This window comes from Mobula hypostoma, chromosome 10, assembly GCF_963921235.1.
Source record: "Mobula hypostoma chromosome 10, sMobHyp1.1, whole genome shotgun sequence".
Lineage (NCBI taxonomy): Eukaryota > Metazoa > Chordata > Chondrichthyes > Myliobatiformes > Myliobatidae > Mobula > Mobula hypostoma.
Window position 1 is genome coordinate 11,311,809 of NC_086106.1, and position 20,692 is coordinate 11,332,500.

The 20,692-nt window shown below is 49.1% G+C and overlaps 1 protein-coding gene across 1 annotated transcript; it reads left to right on the forward strand.

Moving 5' to 3' along the window:
• The first annotated feature begins 3,207 nt into the window (after positions 1-3,207).
• On the forward strand, positions 3,208-19,273 carry LOC134353206 (SERTA domain-containing protein 1-like). Its single transcript, XM_063061222.1, has 4 exons — positions 3,208-3,346; positions 3,664-3,833; positions 9,157-9,227; positions 18,461-19,273. The coding sequence occupies exons 1-4, from the start codon at positions 3,208-3,210 to the stop codon at positions 19,203-19,205; spliced, it is 1,125 nt and encodes a 374-aa protein (XP_062917292.1). The 3' UTR covers positions 19,206-19,273.
• Positions 19,274-20,692: the final 1,419 nt, after the last annotated feature.

The window sequence follows — 20,692 nt, forward strand, 5'->3', positions numbered from 1 at the left end:
AGTGGTGCGGACAGCCCAGCGCATCTGTAGATGTGAACTTCCCACTACTCAGGACATTTACAGAGACAGGTGTGTAGAAAAGGGCCTGAAGGATCACTGGGGACCCGAGTCACCCCAACCACAAACTGTTCCAGCTGCTCCAATCCGGGAAACAGTACCGCAGCATAAAAGCCAGGACCAACAGGCTCTGGAATAGCTTCTTCCACCAGACTGATTAATTCACGCTGACACAACTGTATCTCTATGTTATGTTGACTGTCCTGTTGTGCATACTATTTATTATAAATTACTATAAGTTGCGCATTTAGACGGAGACGTAACGTAAAGACTTTTACTCCTCATTTATATGAAGGATGTAAGTAACAAACTCAATGCAATTCAGGCAGCCTCAGTGACGTCGAGGTCAGGGATCCGTGGAAGCCTTATCGTCTGAAACCATATTTTTAAAAAAATCCAGGGTGCCTAAGACTTTTGCAAGAGTACTGCACACCTGCTTCCATCTCCAGCCCTGACAGTGCTCTCGTTTACCCAGCCCGTCTCCTCTAAGTTATCCCCCAACACCTCAATGCCCTCTCTTCGTTTCCATCCTGGGAATAAGACGGGTTTCAGGGTCTGAGATAGGGGAATGCAAACCGCCACACACAACGGAGATTATTCCTGACCAAATAACTTCCTGGCCACTTGTTAAGCAGGTATAGTGGCTTTGAGAGAGGCGGAGGGCCAAAGCTATGAGGATTACAATGATTTTCATAAGTTGCAGGCCATTTGGCCCATCGAGTCTTTGCTGACTCTGAGCATTTATTTTTAGCAGTCCCATTCCCAGTAACCTGTTCCCTCCCACATAACCATCAGATAATGCCCCTAAATGTTTGGGAAGTGAGGGAAACCAACGCACCTCAGGAGAGTTGGGGTGGGGTGGAACCCCACACGGTCCCAGGGAGAACCTGCAAACTCCACACGGACAGCACCAGAGTTCGAGATCAAACCTTTGCCCCCGGAGCCGTTGAGACAGGGGTACTCTTTGCGGCCTAGGGTGGAGCGAGGGGCTGTCCTTCCTCGGTGGGTCCCGGGGGTTCTCCTGCCACGCACACCAAGCGCGCAGGAGTTGGACACGTGAGGCCCTGAATGCTCGGGACTTTTACCCGTAGAAGAGGGGAACTCCAGTGTTGCGAACATTCTGGGAGATGTAGGGAGGGGGGTGGTGTGTGGAACAGGACCTTAAGACATAGGAACAGAATTAGGCCATTCAGCCCATCGAATCTTCTCTGCCATTCAGTCTTGACTGGTTAACTTCCCCTCTCAACCCCATTCTTCCGCCGTCTCCCTGTAACCTTTGACGCCTTGACCAATCAAGAACCTATCAACGTCTGCTCGGCCCCCGCGGCCGTCTCTATGGCAACGGATTCCACAGATTCGCCAATTGAAGAAATCCCTCCTCATCTCCGTTCTAAAGGGATGTCCTAGATGGTCCCTCTATTGGAAACACCCTCCTGCGCGTCAACTCTGTCTGGGCCTTTCAACATTCAGTAGGTTTCAATGCCCCCTCCTCCCCCCCCCCGCGTACAGTCCCAGAGCTCATCTTACATTAACCCTTTCATTCTCCTGAGCCTCCTCTGGACCCTCTCCAATACCAGCACCTACTTTTTTTTTGTTAATTTTTTTAATGCGTTTCTGCAATAGAGCTACAGAAAAAAACCCATCAACAAAATGGAGATTTATACAGTGCAAAACAAACAAGTCCAATATATAGTTCATAACTATGAAAAAAAAGCACCTAAAATAAAAACATGTAAGATTAGTATCCACCCCAACCTCCCACTGAGGAAAAAAAAACCCAGGCCAACCATTTCAGTGTGTAAAAGAAAAAAAAATTAATCGGAGCATTCAACCGCACAGAGCTGTCAATATATATAAGAAAAGAGAAAATGTAATGCCGACCAGCAAAACTATAATGCAATTCACAACAAAAAACCGTAAAACTTACAGGAAAAAAAAGCTGAAAGTAAGGATTGTAGCATACAAAAAAAAGGATAAACTTTCTAAGGGACCCAAAACTCCTCACTATACTCCAAGGAAGGCCTCACCAGTGCTTTAGAAAGCCTCAGCATTTTTAGGAGTATGGGAGTTGGGATGTAATGTTGAAATTGTACAAGGCATTGGTGAGGCCAAATTTGGAGTATTGCGTACAGTTCTGGTCACCGAATTATAGGAAAGATGTCAACAAAACAGAGAGAGTACAGAGAAGATTTACTAGAATGTTACCTGTGTTTCATCTCCTAAGTTACAGAGAAAGGTTGAACAAGTTGGGTCTTTATTCTTTGGAACATAGAAGTTTAAGGGGGGACTTGATAGAGGTGTTTAAAATTATGAGAGTTGATGTGGATAGGCTTTTTCCATTGAGATTGGAGGAGATTCAAACAAGAGGACATGAGTCGAGTGTTAAAGGGCAAAAGTTTAGGGGTAACATGAGGGGGAACTTCTTTACTCAGAGAGTGGTAGCTGTGTGGAACGAGCTTCCAGCAGAAGTGGTTGAGGCTGGTTCGATGTTGTCATTTAAAGTTAAATTGGACAGATATATGGACAGGAAGGGAATGGAGGGTTATGGGTTGAGTGCAGGTTGGTGGGACTAGGCGAGAGTAAGAGTTCCGCAGGGACTAGAGGGGCCAAGATGGCCTGTTTCCATGCTGTAATTGTTATATGGTTATATGATATTCTAGTTCTCTGGAAATAAGTGCTAACATTCCATTTGCCCTTCTTTCCAATCTGCCAGTTAACCTTTCTGGAGTTCTGTAGGAGGACTCCCAAGCCCCTTTGCACCCCCCATTTCTGAATTCATTTCCCATCTTAAAAATAGCCTACATCGTTAATAGCAAACAGATCATTTTTTTGAGCCGGCTGCGTCCACCAGCAACTTTTCTGTGTATTTTTTGAACCCTGTGCTTGGCTGGAGGAAGTCTCCAGCTATCCGGGGTTGTGCAGAAGAGTGTGCGGAGTTTGGGGTCAGCAGGTCAGGCGCCTGACTTGCGCATTTCGTGCTCTGTCACCGCTGGATCCGAAGATTCAGGAAGAGGCCATTCCGCCCCTCGAGGCTGTCACACTTTTGCTCGATGAGATCGTGGGCTGATCGGCGCCCTTCTCGCCGGAGTCTCATGACGGGCCCGAGGAATCATCAGAAGTCCTCGGGCTCCGGCTTCTGCATTCGCCGCGATGCGGGATGAGTCAGCCCTGACTCGTCCGTGGGCTCCGTCCTCCGCTCCCACACTCGACTTCCTCCTACCCCCTGCTGCTCCTCAGGGCCGCTACGAGCCGGCTGCCCTCCTTGGAATGCCAGTCTGGCCCGGGGGACGTTAATTCACGGACTGCCGTCGCCCGGGTAGCTTCCTCGGAGCCAGTTTCATCTTCGGGCAGTTCGATTGAATTCTCCCCGGTGTAAAATCAGGGACTTTGCCAGAGGTGGTATCGGTGTTCCTGCTCTCTGAAGCCGGTCAGACAGGTACCTGAGTTTGCTCTTTGCTGCGGTGGGGGCTGTGTCGCCCTGCTTTGGGAGGGGATCTCGTTCCGTGAAACCCGGGTGTCAAAATCACACCCCCCCCACCCCAAGCACAGCCTCCCGGTTATGGAGTGGGAGGTTCGGATCTCTGGACAGTGTGTTGCTGCTGTCAGCTTTCAGTTTCTGTTCCCCTGTTGTGTGCGTGCGGATTGAAACGGGGGTGGCGACGGCTTTTTCCTGTATATCAGGTGACTCGGAGCGGCTGCCGCTGCCTCCCAGCCGGGCGAAGCTGCGGGCAGGACACTCGGCTCGGCAGCGGGCAGGAGGATGGGTTGACGCCGAGGTAAGGGCGGGGGGCGCTGGGGGGTAAACGCCGGCGGGCCGGTCCTGAGCCGGAGGAAGCGACGGTGGGCAGCCTCTCCTGCCCCCCCCCCCGCCCCCTCCGTGCCGTGAATGTTCTCAGTGACACGGTCTCACCCCTTGGCCCTGGTTCCCCGACTCTTCTATCTTCACCCTGAACCTCTGGAAGAATTGCCGCTTGTTGTTTGGACAGCGATTTGGGACGGGGAGGGGGTTGTCTTGCGAATTCTGGAGGGGCAGGCTGTCTTCCTGCTCCTTTTGACGGCTGGGACCTCTTTCCGGCTTCGAGTGAGCCAGTTACCCTGGCAACAGTTACCCTTCTGGGGTGGGGGTGGGGGTACGCACCCGTCTCCCTGGCGTTGCTGCTCCCATCTCCCAAGGGTGCCCCGTGCCACCAAGGCTGGGCGAACCTCTCCTACACTGGGATAGGATCTTCCTGCCCCATCCTCTCCACCTGTGGGTGGACTTTGAGGGGGGAGATGAGGGAGACCAGCTCTGGAGATCGAACAGCATCCATCCATACAGTGAAGGTGGGGGGGGAGGGGTAACTTTAACCCGTTCCAACTTTAACCCATTACACTTGCCCAAAGTACGTACTCTTGATCCATCTCTGATATGCATCTGATTAGTTTGGCGGGAGAGGGAGGGGGTAGGAGGGGCAAATATGGGGGTAGGGGAGAAGGACTTTGTGCTGCTGCTGTCTGTGAACGGGGGGGTGGGGGAGGAGAGGAGGGGAGGGGGTTTGTGTTAGGAGAAAGGCCAGTCTGGGAATGATGGGAGGTGTTGGGGGGGTAGGAATGGGTTAACATCCCCGCCAAATGGTGCCAACTGTCCGAGCCCCAGAGCTGGTCTATATCAGCTCCCCCTTGGTGTCCGCCTTTGTTGCCCAGATTTGGAAATGATGGGGCAGGAAGATCCCATCCCGATGTAGGTTCCCTTGGTGATAACCACCAGTTCAGAGCATCCGTAAGACATGCCAGATACCCAAGGAGAGATGAAGGGTCGCGGGGGGGGAGATGGAAGAGTCAATGGGTGCTGGCTGGGTACATTGGAGGTTGGCGGGGACTGGATGTGGGGGGTGTCAGGGAGGGTTGCGTGAGTAGACTGGAGATTGGTTGAGCTGGATGTGGGTGGCCCAGTGGGGGCCGGCTGGGTAGAGTTGTTGGTGGGGGGGGGGATCAACGGGAGCTGGCAGGATAGAGTTGAGTTTGGTGGAGGCTGGGTGGGAGAATGGAGGGGGGTCTCGATGGGGCCTGGGAGCTGTTGAGAAGCTCGCTGAGTGTGAATGATCAGGTAGGGGGCCTGGGTCACCCAGGAGGAGGCAATAATTTGAGGTCTCGGCTGATAACTTCCAAAATCGATCCGTTAGGATCAGAGCGGTTTAATATCTTGCCGACAATGATCAACTTCCTTCAACGGGCCTAAACGTTGTGGGGCATCTGGCGGGTGGGTCATGCCCCAGTGCCCGATGCCAAATCACGGGGACCATGGAAGGGGTGGGGTTTGGTGGAGACGGTCAGGGCAGAGGTTCGGGGCGTGGTGGGCCGATCAAGTTCAGGGACACCCAACGGGCTGGAGTGTCGAGACCGCAGAGATGGTTACGGAGGCGGGCGGGGTTAAGCTGCTCAACCTTCTGGTTCCACTGGTGTTTGTTGCGTGAGCTACTCTGCCAGCCAGGGCTCACCGGGAACAATCCCAGATCTCTGGCAGCCGCTGAACAGCCTGTAGTGTTACCACGCTTCTAGTACTGACTCGGCATGGCTTACCAACACCAACTTTAAAAAGTGAGAGGAGACCGGAATACCCACGGAGTCACGGGGAGGTTATACAAGTTCCTCACAGGCAGCGGCGGGAATCGAACCCTGATAACAGCGCAGGCACGTACTTACTGCCAAGCTTCCGTGACGCCCGTCTGAGGTTCCTGAGAGAAGGGTGTTGCCTGGATTGGGGAGCATGCCTTATGAGAATAAGTTGAGTGAACGTGGTCTTTTCTCCTTGGAGTGACAGAGGATGAGAGGTGACCTGATAGAGGTGTATAAGAGGTGGCAAAAATAGGAAAACAGATTATTATCTGAATGGTGGCCGATTAGGAAAAGGGGAGGTGCAACGAGATCTGGGTGTCATTATACACCAGTCATTGAAAGTGGGCATGCAGGTACAGCAGGCGGTGAAAAAGGCGAATGGTAAGCTGGCATTTATAGCGAGAGGATTGGAGTACAGGAGCAGGGAGGTACTGCTGCAGTTGTACATGGCCTTGGTGAGACCACAACTGGAGTATTGTGTGCAGTTTTGGTCCCCTAATCTGAAGAAAGACATCCTTGCCACAGAGGGAGTACAAAGAAGGTTCACCAGATTGATTCCTGGGATGGCAGGACTTCCATATGAAGAAAGACTAGATGAACTGGGCTTGTACTCGTTGGAATTTAGAAGATTGAGGGGGGATCTGATTGAAAGGTATAAAATCCTAAAGGGATTGGACAGGCTAGATGCAGGAAGATTGTTCCCGATGTTGGGGAAGTCCAGAACGAGGGGTCACAGTTTGAGGATAAGGGGGAAGCCTTTTAGGACCAAGATTAGGAAAAACTTCTTCACACAGAGAGTGGTGAATCTGTGGAATTCTCTGCCACAGGAAACAGTTGAGGCCAGTTCATTGGCTATATTTAAGAGGGAGTTAGACATGGCCCTTGTGGCTACGGGGATCAGGGGGCATGGAGGGAAGGCTGGTGCAGGGTTCTGAGTTGGATGATCAGCCATGATCATAATAAATGGCGGTGCAGGCTCGAAGGGCCGAATGGCCTACTCCTGCACCTATTTTCTATGTTTCTACGTTTCTAAGACGCTTAGAGGCAATGTGTGTGGTTAGGGCGTTGGGCTCACGATCTGAAGGTCGTGGGTTCGAGTCTCGGCCAGGGCAGCGTGTTGTGTCTTAACCAATTTCCCCCGGGATGAGTAAGTCATGACTATGACCATGTGGGTAGCCAGAGGCTTTTTCCCAGGGCTGAAATGGCTTACATGAGGGGTCATAGTTTTAAGGTACTTGGAAGCAGGTACAAGGGAAGTTTTTCACACAGTAGTGGGTGCATGGAATGCACTGCCGGCGACGGTGGTGGGGGCGGATACAATAGGCTCTTTTAAGAGATTAGATGGGTACATGGAGCTTAGGAAAATAGAGGTAGGGAAACTGTAGGCAGTTTCTAGACAAGGTTGCATGGTCGGCACAACATTGTGGGCTGAAGGGCCTGTGATGTGCTGTAGATTTCTATGATCCCACAAGGCATGCCCCCTTTATATTGCTACCTTCTTAGAGGAGAAACAGGAGCCTGAAGTTACACACTCTTATGTTTTCGGAACGGTTTCTTCCACTCCGCTATCCGATTTCTGAATGGACAATGAACCCATGACGCTCCCTCACTATTTGTCCTCTCCTTTTGCGCTACTTACTTAATTTTTTAATACTTTTCGTTATATTTTATTGCAAAGGATTCTCAATCTGGGGTCCGCTGACCCCTTGCTTAATTGTATTAGTCTGTGGCATGTGTGAGCATGTGGCCAAGTGGTTAAGGTGTTCGACTAGTGATCTAAAGGTCGTGAGTTCGAGCCCCAGCTGAGGCAGCGTGTTGTGTCCTTGAGCAAGGCACTTAATCACACATTGCTCTGTGACGACACCGGTGCCAAGCTGTATGGGTCCTAATGCCCTTCCCTTGGACAACATCGGTCTCGTGGAGAGGGAAGACTTGCAGCATAGGCAACTGCTGGTCTTCCATACAACCTTGCCCAGGCCTGCGCCCTGGAGAGTGAAGACCTTCCAGGCGCAGATCCATGGTCTCGCAAGACTTACGGATGCCTTTAAGTGGCGTGAAAAAGTTTGGGAACCCCTGTTAGTATATTATATGTAATGCACTGCACTGCTGTGTCACAAGAGAGCAAATTTCACAGCAGTGACTCTGGGTCTCTGTTTGTAAGTGCAGTCATCGATTTAACACGGATGAAGCAGATTCCTTCAGAGAGCCAAAGTTGTTGGAGGCCTCTTCCTCAGCGCGCTGTGGAAGCAGAGACTCTTGAGTTTTTCAGAATCAGGTTTACTATCATCGGCATGTGTTGTGGAATTTAGCAGCAGCAGTTCAATGCAATACGTAATCTAGAAGGAAAAAAGTAAAAATAAATAAATAAATAAATTACAGTATATGTATACTGAATAGATTAAAAATTGTGCAAAAACAGAAATAATATATTAAAAACGTGTGGGAGTGTTCAAGGGTTCGATGTGCATTTAGGAATCGGTTGGCAGAGGGGAAGAAGCTGAATTGTTGAGTGTGTGCCTTCAGGCTTCTGTACCTCCTGAGGGCAGAGATGGGTTTATTCTTCATCAGGAAGGTGGGGGTGGGGGGTGTGGTGGTGAATGGTTGCCGGGGGGGGGGGTAACAGGAGGGCAGAGCTGAGGCTGCATTCAGGTCAGCACGATCTTATCGAGTGGTTCCTCCTCCCCCCTCGGTCAGTGGGTGTGGAAGAGGTTGCAAGACCCTGGGAGTAGGGGACCTGTGGTTTAACGTTTACAAGGACAAACGTGCCCCCCCCCCCCCACATGAGAGGGTAAAATAAATCAAGGGCGAGATGAGGTAAGATATGAGAGCAGAATTAGACCATTTGGCCCATCAGGTCTTCCTTGCCATTCGTTCATGGCTGATTTACTTTCCCTCTCAATTCCATCCTCCCCGTAATCTTTGACACCTTTACTAATCAAGAAGCCACTGACTTCCACTTTAAATATACTCGGTGACTTGGCCTCCACGGCCGCCTGTGGCAGGGAATTCCGCAGGTTCTTCGCTCTCTAGCTGAAGAAATCCCTCCTCATCTCCGTTCTAAAGGGACGTCCTTGTATGCCCTCTAGTCGTTGACTCTCCCGATACTGGAAACACCCTCTCCATGTCCGCTCCATCTAGACCTTTCAATATTCACTATTCAATTGAAAATCCCCCTCATTCTTCTAAACTCCAGTGAATATAGGCCGAGAGCCATCGAAGACTTCTCAAGCGTTAACCCCTTCATTCCCTGAAACATTCTCATCAACCCTCCCCGGATCCTCAGCACATCCTTTCTTAGACAATGAACCCAAAGCTGCTCAGAACACTCCAAGTGCAGTCTGACCAATGCCTCGTGGAGTTTAAGCGTTTAAATCCTTGCTTGTATGCTGCAGTGCTCTCAAAGTGAACGGCGGCCTGAATCGCGGCAGTCCGGTTGACTGGCGGTATTTCTGTGCTCCGTAGCCAGGGGGGTGAGCTAACTCCAACTCTCTCCTGGTGTTTCAGGCCGCAGAACAGCCGCGAGGAGCAGCGACTTGCAGAGGGATTGCTTGGGTGGAGTCGATGGCTGCCGTCAGGTGAGTTCAGGGAGCCTGGCCTGGGGACTGTGCGCCTGCAGAGTGAAGCTGGGGTCAGGGGTCAGTGGGCGGGGACACCTGACTCTCGGTGTGTATTCTCTATTCCCGGAGCACTCCCCTCTTCTCCCCCCGCCAGCTCTGCCGAAGCTACCGGGTCTTCGGAAATGGGACGATCCTGGAAGAGCAGCGGGATTGACACCCTCCAACCTCCACCACCTCCCCCCCCCCCCCCCACCGGCTTTAGAATCAGGGTCATATGACACACTACAGCGCAGAAACAGGCTCTTCAGCCCATCTGGTCTGTACTGGCCCAGTCTCATCTATGTGCACCCGGCCATAGCCCTCCATGCCCCTCTCATCCATGGACCTTATCCAAACTTCTGTTAAGTGTTAAAACAGAACCCACGTCCACCAGTTCCGCTGGCAGCTCGTTCCACACTCTGATTGCAGGAGCTGGCTCCCCTTTAGATTTCCCCTTAAGTATTCTGCGATGGTCAATAAACCAATTGTTTGGAATCGTGTGACCCTTGGCTGGTGTCTTGGGGCTGGGTGTGCCTGCACCCGCCCCCTTGCCCTGGCACTCCTTCTCTGCCACCCCCCCTGTGATCAGACCATCAGGTGAGTCCTAAAACTGGATAAAGAGAACCCAGTTAGATAAATAACACAAAAACATTATATTTGTTCATTGGTTTATTAAGAAAAATGATCCAATATTACATGTATTTGTTGGGAAAAAGTATGTGAACCTTTGCTTTCAGTAACTGGTGTGACCCCCTTGTACAGCAATAACTTTCCGATAACTTAATCAGTTCTGCACATCGGCTTGGAGGAATTTCAGGCCATTCCTCCTTACAAAACTGCTTCAACTCTGGGTTGTTTATGGGCTTCCGTGCATGAACTGCTCACTTCAGGTCCTCCCACAACATTTCTATAGGATTAAGGTCAGGACTTTGACTCGGCCATTCAAAAACATGAATTTTTCTTCTTCTTAAACCATTCTGTTGTTGATTTACTCTTGTCTTTTGGATCATCGTCTTGATGCATCATCCAGGTTCTCTTAAGCTCCTGGTGATGATGGCTACCCTGATATTCTCCTGTAACTATCTTGATACAATTTTGAATTCATTGTTCCCTCAACGATTGCAATCTATCCAGGCCCTGGGGCAACAAAGCAGCCCTGAACCATGATGCTCCTTTCACCACGCTTCACAGCTGGGACAAGAATTTGGTGTTGGCGTGCAGTGCCCCTTTTCCTCTAAACATAGCAATGTTAGTTTCTGCCAAAAAGTTCAACTTTAGTCGTGTCTGTCTGCAGAACATTGTCCCAGAAGCTTTGTAGAACATCGGGATAGTCTTTTGTAAACTTGAGGTGTGTAGCAATTTTTAAATTTTGGAGAGTGGTGGTTTCCTCTGTGGTGTCCTTCCACGAACACCATTCTTGTTCAGTGTTTTTCCTACAGTGGACACATGAACAGAGACCTGAGCAAGCTCTAGAGATGACTGCAGGTCTTTTGCTGTTACCCTTGGGTTTTTTCACCTCCTTCAGCATTGCACATTGTGCTCTTGGTGTGACCTTTGCAAGACGCCCACTCCTAGGGAGAGTAGCAACAGTACTGAGTTTCCTCCATTTGTAGATAATTTCTCTGACTGTGGACCGATGAACACTCGGGTCTTTGGAGATGCTTTTGTAGCCTTTTCCAGCTTCATGAATCTCTATAGTTCTTCTAAGGTTCTCTAAAAGTAGTTTTGATCGAGGCATGGTGTAAATAAACCAATCTTTCTTGAGAAGAGCGGGCTCTGTCAGCAATATGACTTTGTGCGTCTTTTTTATAGGGTAGGTCACCTCTACAACCCACACCTCCAATCTCATCTCATTCATTGGAACACCCAACTCCAATTAGCTTTTATAGAAGGCATTGCTCCAGAGCTTCACGCACTTTTTCCAAACAATATGTGTAATATTGGATCATTTTTCTCAATAAATAAATGTTTTTTTGTGTTATTTCTTTAATTGGGTTCTCTTTATCTGGTTTCAGCACTTGTGTGAAGATCTAATCACATTTGTGGTCATATTTATGCAGAAATGGAGAGAATTCTACAGGGTTCACAAACTTTCCAGCACCACTGTATGCTGTGACTCAGTGCAGTCATGACACAGAGTTTCTGACTGCCTGCGCCTATAATTCTCCCTGTCCTCAGCCTCCTTCCCTGATCCAGAAGAAGTTTGGGCTCTTCCCCTTCCATCAGGAGCACAACCGCCCCCAGACCTCAAAGGGCCAAAAAAACAATGGCGTGCATTTCATTGACCGAGACCATAATCTGGGGAGATCATGAAGGCTGTCATAGCCCAGCTCAACTCTTCAAACACCGAAGGGTAGGGGCCACTTCACTGAAGTGTTGAGCTGGGCTGGCGATAGCCCTTGATTTCCCCGGATTATGGCCTTCGGTACTTGTTCATCTGTTCCTGCTACCACAGTCCCGTGTGTCGTTTTATGGAAGATAAGTACTGTTCCACAAATTCTGAACTCTTTCCAGTTCATCCTGACCAAAACTGTACACTCCTCGTGCATGTCATCAAAACCCTTGGCAAACTTCCTCAGGTGTGTGGTGGAAACTGTGCTGACTGGCTGCATTACGGTCTGGTATGGGAGGACTAATGCCTTCGAGTGAAAAATCCTACAAAAGGTAGTGGATTCAGCCCAGTACATCACGGGCAAAACCCTCCCAACCATTGAGCACATCTACATGAAACGTTGCCGTAGAAAAGCAGAATCCATCATCAGAAATCCTCACCACCCAGGCCGTGCTCTTTTCTCACTGCTGCCATCAAGTAGAAGGTACAGGAGCCTCAGGACTCACACCACCAGGTTCAAGAACAGTTACTACCCCTCAACCATCAGGCTCTTGAACAAAAGAGGATAACTACACTGGTGTTCCCAGAACCGATGATCTCACTCTAAGGACTTTATCTTGTTATTTCATGCTCTCATTATTTATTGCTAATTATTTATATTTGCATTTGCACAGATGGCTGTCCATTGATCCTGTTTACAGTTACTGTTCTATAAATTTTCTAAGTTTATACCCGCAAGAAAAAAAATCTCAGGGTTGTAGGTGGTGATGTGTATATACTCTGATAATAAACTTTTCTTTAGCTCACCGACAACTTTAGAACTGCAGCACAATGCCCCCTCTCTTATACTAAACACCCTGAGTGATAAAGACCAGTGTGCTACACCCCGTTCACCACCCTGTCTATCTGTGATGCTCTTTTCAATCAACTATGCACTCCCAAGTCCCTCTGTTCAATTACACTCCCTAGTCTCCCACCATTCACGGAATAAGCCCTATACTAGTCTGACTTGCCAAAGTGCGTCACCTCGCACTTGTCTGTATTGAAATCCATTTGCCGCCTCTCAATTCATCAAAATCCTCCTGCAAACTACGTTAACATTCTTTACAATCAACCGTGCCTAATTTTAGAATCCGGTTTAAAATCACTGGCATATGCCGTGAAATTTGTTAACTTGGTGGTAGCAGTACGACGCAATACATGATAATGTAGGAAAAGACACAAATAAGTAAATCAATTACAGTAAGTGTATGTATATTAAATGGTTAAATTAAAAGTCATGCAAAAACAATAATAACAAAAATGGTTCAATGTCCATTCAGAAATCGGATGGCAGAGGGGAAGAAACTGTTCCTGAATCGTTGAGTGTGTGCCTTCAGGCTCCTGTACCTCCTCCTTGATGGTAGCAGTGAGAAAAGGGCATGTCCTGGGTGATGGGGGTCCTTAATGATGGACAGTGCCTTTTTGAGGCACAGCTCCTTGAAGATGTCTTAGATACTATGGAGGCGAGTACCCATGATGGAGCTGACCAATTTTACAACTTTCTGTAGCTTCTTTCGATCCTGTGCATAGACCACCCCCCCCCCCACACACACCATACCAGACTTTGATGCAGAGAGTCAGAACATGGTACATTTATAGAAGTTTTCGAGAGTTTTTGGTGACAAACCAAATCTCCTCAAACTCCTAATGAAATATAGCCACTGTCTTGCCTTCTTTATAGAGCTGACTAATTTTACAACTTTCTGTAGCTTCTAGTATCCAGGACATCTTTAGGGTGCGGTGTCTCAGAAAGGCAGCGTCCATTACTAAGGACCTCCATCACCCAGGACATGCCCTTTTCTCACTGTTTCCATCAGGTAGGAGATACAGAAGCCTGAAGACACACACTCAGCGATTCAGGAACAGCTTCTTCCCCTCTGCCATCCGATTCCTGAATGGACATTGAAGCTTCAGACACTACCTCACTTTTTTTTAATATACAGTATTTCTGTTTTTGCACATTTTCGTAATAATCTATTCAATGTAAGTAATTGATTTACTTGTTTGTTTACTTATTACGTTTTATTTTATTTATTATTTTTTTTCTCTCTCTCTCTCTCTCTCTCTCTCTGCTAGATTATGTATTGCATTGAACTGCCGCTGCTAAGTTAACAAATTTCATGTCACATGCTGGTGATACTAAACCTGATTCTGATTCTTATGCAGTAGCAACCCCCGCCCCCCCCCCCAATACCAGACAGTGATACAGACAGTCAGAATGCTCTCTATGGTACATGTGTAGAAGCTTTCAAGTGTTTTAGGTGTCAAACCAAATCTCCTCAAACTCCTAATGAAATATAACCACCATCTTGCTTTCTTTATAACTGCATCGATATGTTGGGACCAGGTTAGATCCTCAGAGATCTTGACACCCAGGAACTTGAAACTGCTCACTCTCTCCACTTCTGATCCCTCTATGAGGATTGGTGTGTGTTCCCTTGTCTTGCCCTTCCTGAAGTCCACAATCAGCTCTCTGGTCTTACTGCAACACCACTCCACTAGCTGGTATAGCTTGCCGTTTGGTCACCAATCTGAGATTCTGCCAACAATGGTTGTATCATCAGCAAATTTATAGATGGTACTTGAGCTGTACCTAACCAGACAGTCATGGGTATTTTGTGTGTCACCTGCATGCTTGCTGATAGTCTTTAGCATTTGCTTCCAAATCATTTATACAAATAACAAATTCTCCTCTTCTCGCTGATACAGTTGGGTAAGAACACTGTTCCCTCTAAGCTGCGTGGTCGCGCAGTGACTGAAATGCTTCCACGCACGTAGCCTTTGTTGTTGTGCAGATGGAATTTCCTGGACAGTTAAGCGTTTAAAGTGTCCGACAATTTTCAGGCCACGTGGGGAAAAAAAATATAAAAATAACAACAGGCAACTTTGGTTAGGAGGTACGGTCTCCTTTAACCCCACACCACCATGTTCAGGAACAGTTTTTACTCATCAGCCATCAGGCTCCAGAACCAGTGTAGATAACGTCATTTACCTCAACACCAAACTGATTCCACAACCTAGGGAGTCACTTTCAAGGACTCTTCGATTCCTGTTCTCAGTTTGCTGTCCGTCCATTTTTATATTTGCACAGTTTGCCTTTTATAGTGTTTGTGTGTAGTTTTTCCATTGTATTTCTTTGTTCTACTGCAAATGCTTGTAAGAAAATGAATCTCAGGGTAGTATATGGTAAGAAATATATACTTTGATAGTAAAATTACTTTGAACCTTGAACAACAAGGGTCCCAACACGATCTCCTGTGACACACCATTTGTCACCAACCTCCATTTGAAGAAACAAACTTCCTCCCTCTTCCTCCCTCTTCCTCCCTCTTCCTCCCTCTTCCTCCCTCTTCCTCCCTCTTCCTCCCTCTTCCTCCCTCTTCCTCCCTCTTCCTCCCTCTTCCTCCCTCTTCCTCCCTCTTCCTCCCTCTTCCTCCCTCTTCCTCCCTCTTCCTCCCTCTTCCTCCCTCTTCCTCCCTCTTCCTCCCTCTTTCCCGTGTCTCTTTCTTTCATGAATTACAGTCTCAATGATACAAACACGTAATTGACTTTAACCTTTTCTATTTATAACTTTTCAGAGTTACACATAGTCATAGTCATACTTTATTGATCACGGGGGGGATTTGGTTTTCGTTACAGTTGCACCATAAATAATTAAATAGTAATAAAACCATAAATAATTAAATAGTATTATGTAAATATTAGTAATAGTAATATGTACCACGTTTACACTGGTAGCAAATCCCAACTTTCAGAGCCTGTTTGAATATTCAGACACTGGTGGCTGGTCCAGGAGCCTCTGAGCACAACCTGTAGCTGCTCAGAATCCTGTACCCCTCTCGTGCAGTGCTGATGGGGCCGTGAGCATGCGATGAGGCAGAATGTGAAGAGACGCGAGAAAGCAGTCCTGAACGGGCAGAGATACACACTTAGCAACGTGTTCATACAGGAGATGGCCACTTAATCCCACAGGTGCCCACGCAAGGCTTCATGGTCATGGTAGTCTTTCTCGGGGTAAACACAAGTGTCCCGTATTTTGACTGCTACTTTTGTCCCTTATTTGAGAGTGAGAAAGTTGGCAACCCTGTGTTACAGAGAAATTTCAGTGCAGGTAGATAAATGAAATAGGAGGGTTACATCAAGTTGGGAACTGGCCTCTCCCATTGGTGCCGCCCTCTGGTGTTTAATCGGTGGAATGACAAGCTGGATTGGCAGGAACTCAACCAACTGGTTGGGATTACAACCGGAGGTCGTGGATTAGGGGTGAAAGGTGGAAAGTTTGAGGGGAACATGAGGGGAAACTTCTTCACTCAGAGGGTGGCGAGAGTGTGGGACAAGTGATGGATGCGAGCTTGATTTCAACGTTGAAGAGAAGTTTGGAGAGGTGCATGGATAGTAGCAGCATGGAGAGCTACGGTCAGTGCAGGTTGATGGGAGTAGGTAGTTTAAATGTTTTGGTAGGGACTAGATGGGCCAAAGGGCCTGTTTCTGTGCTGTACTTTTCTATGACCATCAATTTTGCTGGATATGTCAATCAGGGACTTGGGCTTTTTTTTTTGCTTGATGTTTTGAATGTGCTGTGTATGTTTTGCATCTTGATCTCAGAGGAACACTGTTTCATTCGGCTGTGTTCATGTACAGTTGAATGATAATTAAACTTGAACTTGATTTGAAGATAGACTGGGAGATCCAGGGTTCATCCTTTGGCGTAAGAGAGATCCATCCAAAAGTCTGATAACAGGATGGTGCCACCATGAGCCTGGTGGTACATGTCGTCATCATCTCCACCGTCTGAATCAGGGGTTCCTAACCTGGGTCCACCGGCCCCTCGGTTAATGGTAACGGTCCATAGTATAGGAGCTAGGGCTTTACTCTCTGGAGAGAAGGAGGATGAGAGGAGACATGATAGAGGTATATATGATATTAAGAGGAATAGATAGAGTGGATAGTCAGCGCCTCTTCCTCAGGGCACCACTGCTCAATACAAGAGGACATGGCTTTAAGGTAAGGGCTGGGAAGTTCAAGGGGGATGTTAGAGGAGGGTTTTTTACTCAGAGAGTGGTTGGTGCGTCAAACCAATTTCTCCCGGGATTAATAAAGTATGACTATGACTATGAATGCACTGCCTGAGTCAGTGGTGGAGGCAGATACACTAGTGACATTTGAGAGACTACTAGACAGGTATATGGAGGAATTTAAGATGGGGGGGTTATATGGGAGGCAGGGTTTGAGGGTCGGCATGACATTGTGGGCCGAAGGGCCTGTACTGTGCTGTGCTATTCTGTGTTCTATAAAAGAAATAGGAGCAGGAGTCGGTCATCCAGCTTGTCGAGCCTCCTCCGCCATTCAGTAAAATCATGGCTGATCTGGCCATGGACTCATCTCCACCTACCTGCCTTTTCCCCATAACCCTTAATTCCCCCACTGGGCAAAAATCTACCCAACCTTGTCTTAAATATATTTACTGAGGTAGCCTCCACTGCTTCATTGGGCAGAGAATTCCACAGATTCACCACTCTCTGGGAAAAGCAGTTCCTCCTCATCTCCGTCCTAAATCTACTCCCCCAAATCTTGAGGCTGTGTACCCCTGGTTCTTGCTCTCACTTACCAGTGGAAACAACTTTCCTGCCCTTATCCATCCCTTTCATAAGTTTATAAGTTTCTACAAGATCTCTCATTCTTCTAAAAGTAGAATTTTTGCATAAAGGGCTGGGGACCCCTGGTCTAAATAACGGGAGGACGGAGAAGGAGGAATGGCCTGGGCAGGGGAAGTCCTCGATAACGTTGGCCACTTTCTGAAGAAAGTGGGGAGCGCAGACAGAGTCTGTGGCGGGTTGCTGGTTTCTCTGATGGACTGGACCTGTGTTTCCTCTGGTCACAGGCAGTGCAGTTTCCGTACCGAGCCGCGGTGCGTCCGCGTAAAAAAAAAATCAATTTCAACCCGCCAAAGTTCAAAGTAGATTTATTATCAAAGTACCGTATACTTCCCCGAGATTCGTTTCCCTGCAGGCATTCATGATAGAACAGAGAAATACAACAGTCAGTGAAAAACTACGCACACAAAGACTGACAAAACAACCAAAGTGCGGAAGAAGGCAGTCTGTTCAAATAAAACTAACTAGCTAACTAAATAACTAACATGAGTTGCAGAGTCCTTGAAAGTGAGTCTATAGGTTGTGGAATCAGTTCAGTGTTGAGGTGAGTGATGTTATCCAGGCTGGTTCACGAGCCTGATGGTTGGATGGTAATAGCTGTTCCTGGACCTGCTGGTGCGGGACCTAATGTTTCTGTACCTCCATCCTGGTGTAACTTAAAGCTGCAGATGTAATTTAAAGCATATTTTTAAAACTTTAATGTAACTTCAGGCATACCAGATTTAAGTTATTGCATCTTTAAAACTTAACCTCCCTGAGGACTTCAACCGTGTCGCAGGGTTTGGGGGCTTGCGTGCCTCAGTGACCCGGAGAGCGATGTCGGCTGGAGTCAGGGCCTTGTAGGGTCACCCATGCCACACAGGTCAAAGGGCAGAGGCCAGACTAAGAGTGGTCCACCGGCCCTCCAGGTTTGGGGGGCCAACTCAGGCGAGCAAACCCAACTGGTCAAAAAACAATTGTTACAGAAACAGCAGTGAAACAAACCTTCATTGCCACCCTAAAGTAAATGAATTTGCAACTTAAATTTTGTAAAGATAACATAGAAGTTTTCATGTGGTTTAAAAGTTTTCCCCTAGCGACGGACTTTTCCAGAGTCACACCGCTTACTGTTACTGTGCTCTTGCCTAGAGTTACTCAGAAGTTTCGGGGATCAGTCTGATATCAGTCTGTACTGTTCTGCTCAGGTTTACCCCGGGGAAAGGGCTGAAACGTAAACGAGGCGAGGACGATGCTGCCCCGCCTACGCCGCTGGCCTTCCAGTGCGACTCGCTGTTGGACCTGTCGCTGCTCAAGCTGCAGCAGAGCTGTGCTGTGGCCGAATGCAACCTGCGGCGCTCCGTGCTGATCGCCAACGCCCTGCGGCGCCTGCAGGCCGAGGGATTGCCGCCGCAGGCCGGCTCCGCCCCCCAGCTCCAGCCCCCGGCCCAGGCCGCGCCGAAGCCCGAGGGCGTGGACCAGAACAACAACCCGGCCCAGGCCGACCTGGGCCTCCTCTCGGGCAACGACTCCTCGCTCTCCTCCGCCATCTCCAGCATCCTGCAGGACCTGGACTACGCGCAGGGCCTCAGCCCGGCGCGGGAGCAGGCCTCCGCGGAGGACGACCAGCTGCAGCCCGCGAGGCCTGGCTCGCCCGGCTCCCGGCCCCTCGACTCCATCTTCGCCACCTTCGAGATCACCGAATCGGACGCCTTCCTGGTCGACGGCTCCCTGGACGCCATCTTTGAGGACATTGACACCTCCATGTACGACACCCAGCCGGCCCTTTCCGCTGCGCTCTGGGAGCCAATCAAGCCAATGCCAGCGCCAGTGGCCGCCTTCCCTCCCTGCCCGCTGGCCAAAGCCCCCTGCGACCGATCCTCCAGCCGGGCGCCCAGCGGGCGAACAGACTTTGCCGATATAGAGAGTGTGATGGATCTGCTGGTCGGATGAGGCGGGGAGCCCCTGCACTTGCGAGAGATTTGATGTGATGCCGACTGGTTTTTGGAGCTTCCGAGGCTGGTGGAGAGGCTGCTGGACGGCTTTGCTCACCCCTCAGTACTCCCCAGTCCTTTTCCATAATCCTGAGGTGGGGGAGGGAGGGCAGACCCTCCAGCGCTCTTTACTCCCCTTTTCCAATTCTCTAATTGTTCAGTTTGGAAGTAAAACATTCCCATTTTTGTGGGCAGGAGGCAGAGGGGAGACTGTGTCTTCCACTGGCCAGCACCTTGAACTTTGATTACCGCTGGGCTCGGATTTTTTCCCCCTGCCGGGGTCCGAAGGCAGCTGGCAGGCCTTTTTTTACAGGCCGAAGCCTGCGCCCAGGTCGGCCGCGGGTTGGGAGCGTAGCCCCAGCATGGAGGGGTCGGGCCGAGCAGCCTCTCTCTTTTTGCTGTCACTGTTACATCCTCGTTGCTTTTGTAAAGGAGGTTCCGGGCGCGAGTGTGGTGCTGTGGGTGTGGATAGAGGCCTTGTAGAGCCAGTCCACGTGGGCGGGTGGGGTGGGGAGGTACTGGGAAGCATTAATGTGCAGTGTGACAGATCACCAACCATCCTGTACGAGGTCTCCACCCCTTCCCCTTCTTTCACCCTCATTCCATAGTTTCCCTTTTCTCTATTTCCTTCTCTTCTTCTTTGTCTTCTCTTTCACTCTCGCTGCCTCCAGCCTTCCTCTGCGACCTTTATCAAAGCTGAAGACTACCTGGCCCTCGCTAGAGTCCTCAATTCCTCCTGCTCACGAACTCAGAGCCCAGGCCTCTTCAAATCAAGTCAAGTTTAGTTATCACACAAGCCATACGTAGATACATCTGAGCAAGGCAGCTTTCCCCTGGGGCCAAGGTGCAAAATAGCAGGCAAACATTCAAAAATAGCGAGTAACATAATTCGAAATATCAAGGGGGAGGGTGGTTTAAAAAAACATGTATAGTCCCAAGACCCTGAGCGGCAATTCCCAGCAACCGATGGTACAGTCTCCCGGCAGTTTACGGATGCACGCAATCCAGCCTGTCATTCCACCGCTCGAACACGAGGGGGCAGCACTGACGGGTGAGGCCGGGCCCCAGCCGAGCTCGCCCACGCTGCAGTGCTTCCTTGCCTCTCCACCTGGTCTGCAGCAGCAGGCAAGCCCGAGGCTTGAGGCCCAGTCTTTGCTGCAGCTCCCCACCCCCCCGCATCCCTCAATACCCCACATCGAATGCCTAACTTTTAACTTTTGTATTAATGTTATTGTATGTTATTTTATGAATGTTAATTATGCGTGCCACTTACATGTTCTATTAATGTATGTTTTTTTGTCCTGCATGCTTGGTTATGGCACACGGCAGTGAGGAAGACTATTACTGACCCTAGTGCGCCTGCCCCTCTCAGTTGGGTAATTAATTGGCCTCTGTTTCTCCTTTGGCAGCTTATGCTGGAGTGAAAGGTTCCCTCTGTTGGTAGCC